Source organism: Ixodes scapularis, unplaced genomic scaffold, assembly GCF_016920785.2.
Source record: "Ixodes scapularis isolate PalLabHiFi unplaced genomic scaffold, ASM1692078v2 PGA_scaffold2__306_contigs__length_199485367, whole genome shotgun sequence".
In the NCBI taxonomy this organism is placed as follows: Eukaryota; Metazoa; Arthropoda; class Arachnida; order Ixodida; family Ixodidae; genus Ixodes; species Ixodes scapularis.
In genome coordinates this window covers 67,158,667-67,164,666 of record NW_024609857.1, presented here as the reverse complement: position 1 = coordinate 67,164,666, position 6,000 = coordinate 67,158,667, and the positions used below count along the sequence as shown (strand labels likewise).

General features: G+C 45.7%; 1 protein-coding gene across 1 annotated transcript in view; it reads left to right on the top strand.

The window, feature by feature from the left end:
* The first annotated feature begins 520 nt into the window (after window positions 1-520).
* Window positions 521-6,000, top strand: part of LOC115325746 (mucin-7) — a 77,986-nt gene continuing 72,506 nt past the window's right edge. The window contains exon 1 of the mRNA XM_042291911.1: window positions 521-826. Coding sequence (XP_042147845.1) covers window positions 731-826 — 96 coding nt within the window. The 5' untranslated portion in view covers window positions 521-730. The remainder of the gene's footprint in view (window positions 827-6,000) is intronic.

Here is a 6,000-nt window from a genome sequence, read left to right as displayed (position 1 = left end):
TTAATAAAAAAGTTGCGGTCACGCTAAGTTGTTGCAGTAAACTTATAGCTTTAAAGCTTACAGCTTTCGTGAAAGTTCAAATTAAAAAGAAATGTCAGATAATTTAGTTAGTAGTACAAAAATGGCACTTTACTGATTTATTCATTTCGCTTATCGAGTCCTCTAAGACCCACGACCACGCTAATATTTTTTATGCCCCAATCACCAGCATCCCCGCCCCCCTTTGCAATAAAAAAATAAGTTTATAGGTATGTGATTCTCAAAAACCTAACAGGCAATTAAGCTTATTCTGCTTAAAAGGAGACATTCCCACATCGATAGCTTCGATCAGTGCCAGTCAACAAGGCAACACGGTTCAGTCAGTCGCACACTAGGTGACGTCACGCACCCTTTTCGCTGCCTCTGCCCTTCCTCCGCCGCGCATGTTTTTCGCAGCTCCCCGCAGCGGCGCTGACGATGAGGACGCGCTCCCGAGCGCCGGGTCACGTGCTCATCCTTGGGCCAATGGCGCGCTCGCAGACTCAGGTGGTCGCCGCCGGGGGCCCATCTATATCAGCGGCCCCATTGTGTCGAGCGGCACTAGTAGTTGCCGCCCGGGCACGGATACGCTGTGTTGCCGTCTCTGCTTCCGCATATCGAACGCCGTCGCGCCTTCTCGTACACCTCCCGTGCTCTGCTCCGCTCAGTGATCCCTTCTGTTGCGACTGCTGCCAACGAGCCACCACCAAACATGGTCGTCTCCAGAGGAGTTGTCGTCGCCCTGGTGGCATGTCTCTGCCTGCTGCTGAGTGCTTCCGTGCACGCCCAAGAGGAGGGAGCATCTAAGGTCGGTCACAGTTCACAGCTGCTTTTGAGACTTTGCTAACGATGTTTTTTTCTTGAGGGCGAATCGGCCGATATTTTTACCTCTATTTAATTATTTCTGTGGCATTTAGTTTACGAGCATTTGATTAACTTAATAATGAAAAAAAGGATCTGTGTACGAATAAATGTGATAAAAAGGTTGCGTAATATAATTGTGACACAAGAGAGGACATAAATGTATGTGTCCGTCATGAAATAACTGAGGTACTCGCGAAATTTTTCCAATGTTCCTTGCTGTGTAATGCGAAACTTATTTCTATTTATAAAAAAAAAAAAAAAGAATTGCTGACAAGGTAGTCGATGTGAACTTGTGAAAAAAAAATCAGTTTTTGTTAGATATATCAATTTTTTCAAAAGCTCTTTAAAAAAAAATTGGAGTATAGAGTCCCTCCACGGAAATGGTTTTCACGTTTTCCTTTGTGTTTTTTTTTCTATCGGGGCACTTTTACAATAAAACGCAATAAAAAAAAAGTGCGAAGATAGACAAGACAAAATGTAAAAACGCGCAAAACATGCTCTATTTTTTTTTTTTTTACTTCTGTTTTATTGAGAGTCCTTGCCATGTTTGTTTTTCCTACTTTGTCCTCTCTGTTTTCGCACACTTTTATGTCGATTGATCACTAACTAGCCCGGCAATCCGCTATTTTACGTTACCCAAATATGAAGTTATTGTTTCTCTGTCATTAACACTTTGCGCTCATCCGATATCGCTCGTAACGGGTCTGCAATTATGTGATGACCGAAGTTAAACTGATACACCGATCAGTGGCGCTTGTGCCGACTGACGATATTGACACGCTTAACACAATCTAGGAAATCTCCGAAACTGAACACCATCCCTCAGGCTCATTACTATACCGTTAGCCGAAAACGAAAGTCTGGGCCTTGTCACGTACAGAAAAGATTCGACGAATGGAGAACTGGAAATCACGCTTGCGCTTAATGAGGCGAACTACTCGCGCCCGTAGCTAAAACAAGAAGGGGCACCGTACATCCTGGGACGGCGACGGAAGAGACACAGACTACTCGAAGCATGTGATTTCATACATGACGTACGTTCGGGAATGCTCCGAACCGGAACACGCGATTACGGCCGGTAGTGGGCTGGAGGAACTCTCCAGAAGACGCAGTTTGTTGGAAGAAGGGAACTGGGCCGACCAGGGAATCGAACCTGGACCTCCGCGTGGCAGCCGCGTGCGTTGCCAACCCTGCGACGCACGCAGCACTTGATGCCACTGGCTGGGTTTACATGGATGCGATCGCAGCGCATTGAATCAAACGGGAACCAATCACAGTCTTGCCACTTCTTCCTCTTCTACCCATCTGCTACAAATCAGCTGCCTAAGGCAGGGCGTGCCTGCAGTGGCGGGTGTATTGTTGCCGGTCCACAGCCAATCAAATTGTGGCACGCGTTGATGAGAACGCCGAGGACAGAAGCAGAAACCGTGAACACAATAAGCCACGCACCGAGTTTGTTGATAAGCAATCTTCGGTGCACAAGATACACTCTAAAAAAAGCCCGTGCGTCTACTTTCCCGCACGACACTCGGAGAGCCAATCACCGCAACTTACGGAGGCAGCTCAACGAGTGACGATGTCGAAACAGATGTTTAGACCAAAAAACGCAGTCTGAGGTGTGACATTAAGCAATGCAAAATGTCAAGCTAGCATTGCTTAATGTCACGACTCAGAGAGCGTTTTTTGGTCTAAACATATGTTTCGACATCGTCATTCGTTGAGCCGCCTCCGTAAGTTGCGGTGATCGGCTCTGCGAGTGTCGCGCGGGAAAGTGGACGCACGGGCTTTTTTTAGAGTGTAGAGATAGTCGGCGACAGAGGGTTAAATTAATGGGAACAATTCAAAATGCACGTTTATAGGTTGTCCTTGTATAGTGACCAGCGTTTCTTGCAGGTGAGTTTCCAAAATTAGGAAAAATGAGGAAACTGAAGAAAAGCTTATCATAGAATGTATCAAACGAATCTCTCGAGGAGACGCAAATAGCTCAGTTTCTTGAATTGAAGTTGAAGTGAAATTGAAGAAACACTGGCTATGGCCAAATGGAAACTGCAGTGAGCCAAGTCAATAGGGCCCTAAACTCGTCAAACAGAAAGTTGGAGCCCAAAGTTTTCTGAGCGAGCCGAATGGACTTCGGCGAAAAAAGCGCCAAGTCATCGTCGTGATAGACCAATCAGTGTGCTCCGTCAACTTCGGCCTCAACTTTGTGTTTCAATAGTTTAGAGCCCCCGGATTCGTAGTATCAAAATACTCCCGATGTCTCACGAAACAAGTATAATCTCTGATAGTTTCTAACAACCGGATTTTGTTGGTGCCGGCGTGGTATCGGGTATTGTTATCGAAACGCGAAAAGCTATTTGTCATTGACAACTTAAGAAGCTGTGGGTGCGGCGAGTTCAGTGCATCTTATGAGCGATTCCCAGCCAATGAGGATGCGGCATTCTACAATAAAAAAAAGTCGAAGGACAAATGACGAAGCACTACGATATTGAGCCACGCCCTGCATTTCTTCGGATGTCAGTGACTACAGTTTCGGGTGTACTTGGTTCGTAGACCTGCAGATGCAAGAATTTTTAAAACTATGTCGGTGACAGTTGAAGAGCGAAAGGGCGGGGCCACACTCCGATCTTCTCATTTGTTGAACACCAGTAAACCGAAAGCTCGACTTCAGCTGAAGACAGTATTCCTACCCGCAAATAACAACAACGCTCTTCGATTTTTTTTTTCTAGCTTCCAACTTTATCTTATAAACGATGTGCCTAAACCACCGTATCGCATCTCCGGCCTCTAGCCCACCGCATCGTATCTGCGGGTTCAGCTTAGTCCTGCTCCTAAAGTGTGTGAGACAGAAGCTCTTCAACTCGTTCACGCGGAGAAATGTCCCCGTTTCGGACACACCGATGCAACGTTGCTGCCGATAATACCTGATACACATCCGGTAACCATCACAGAAACCAATGTTTAAAAACAAAAGTCACGTCTTTTTTCTTTAAGATATACAATTCAGATGTATTTGATTTAAACCAGATTTCTTTCATTTAAATAATTTTATATGATTTAAAATGGTTCAGGTAATTTTTTGTCACTAAACGTGTTTTCTTTTTTCTTTTAACGGCTGTTTGATGTAAATTTTTATTGGTTAATTTTTCTTACGTTTAAATACAAAATAAATATCCGTGCAAAGCATAGGATGATAGACAGACGGCCAGTAGAAACTATTAACGGGACTATTTTCGGGGGAAGTGTCTGATTTAAATTATCAATGTCAAGTCAGTGGGATTTAAATTGCGGTTTAAATCGCGATTTAAATCATCTTGATTTTTTTCCTCCACCCTGAAAAAAACAAATAAAAAAAAAAGCTTTTCGTACGGCGGCTCTGATGCTTGAGACCGTAGTCACCGGTGAGTTTACAAAATGATACTATTATTAGAGCGATAAGTTGAGTTGCCCATGATGGAATTGTCCGATGTGCCGTCAAGCGGCAACTTGAACTAAATTTCGGTTCACCGTAACAGACTGAATCGCTAGGATGATTCCGGCATGATTATTTTCTTCCTCGGCATAAAGCGCCAGTCAGCAACACTGAAAAATTGAGAAGTATGCGACTTTATTAGTTTTAAAAATACATCCTTGTCATGGCAAAAGCAAAAAAAAAAAAAAAAATAGGGTACCAGCGATTGACGAACCTAGTATTCTCGATCTTCCGAGGTAAGGTCCGAAAAACGTGATGTGCGCAGCGACCGCGAGCAAGTGAAACGCAATGTTCATGGCCACTGCGCACATCTCATTATTTCTGTCTAATCGCTGGAATCCCATTGTTCGCGCGCTTGGTTGTCTTCGTGTTCTGCAGAGAAGTAAGCTCGCAGGTTCTTTTTTTCTTCTGCTTTTCTTTCTTTCTTGAAAGTGGAGAGCGTCCTTATGAGAATGAATGTGTGACTCCCATATTGGCCACGATTTGCCCGTCTTGAGGTGTCAGTACCCAACTCGAGATTACGTGCTCATCATCATCGCCATTAGTGTCGCAGCCGTCGGCAAAAGGCGGCTCGTCCCCATCGCTCTAATCGTGTACGTGCGCCCGTTCCCCTTCGCCTCCGACTGAAACTTGCCGTGCGGAATATCGAGTGCGACCTCTTCTCTGCCGCGTCCTTTTATCGGGTGCCACCGCTGTACCACTTTCTCCGCGGAATGTATCGTAATCTCGGCGGAAAAGCAAACGAAAGACCAAAAAACTCGTTATGTTAAGCCGAACTTTGTCCCCCTCCTCTTCGCCCAACCGATGCTCCCCGCCGCTTCGCTTCCCGGTGTCGCAGGCCAACTTCCGCGGGCCCATCATCCATCGCCACAGGGTCGAAACCAGTTTGCACCCGCATTCTGACACGAAGAAACAAACAAACGAGACAAATAAGACGGCTACCTCGCTTTCCCTTTTGTTTGATTTCGTAACAAGGTCCCGTTGCCAGTTTAATTGAACGAATCGACCCGATCGTCTTTCCACAAGGCCTAAGATTTCGTAAGCTCTGTTCCACTTGGGAACGCGACCGGCTGAAGTGTCGTGCTCAAAGATTCTTTTCAGTCTGCTTAAATCACCACGCGCCACGTAAGTCGTTTTAGAGCACGCCTATACACCATTCCAATGTTCAAAAATTGGGTTGTGTGTATGTTTATACAGCCTAGAACTTGGTCTGCATCGACGGGCGACGAGTCTCCCAGCTGTAGATGAGCAATTTAGCCACTGCAGTACAACCGTTAGCCTGTGGTCTTTAACGTGCATCACGCAGTTCCAATGTTAACAAGTCCTCAGCCCAGCGTGCGATCTCCTGAGCCCAGCACGCGCATGTACGTCGCCTCGGAAAGCGAGCAGATCACGCGCCATACGCACGAATACTGAAAGTGGAACCGGCCAGATTCTTTTTCTTGGAAAGGTCTATAAGCGGCCGTTACAATCACCTAATATTGTTCTCTGCGCTAAAGTCTAGGCATCTAACCGAACGCCGCGGTGCCTATTGACACGGGGGCATCTGTCACTTCAACGTGGAGACGAATTGTTTATATCTTTCAGCGTAGTACGTTCCATAGAGTGCTATGACTTGCTCTATGCACGTGGTTCGTAGAGAAATGATT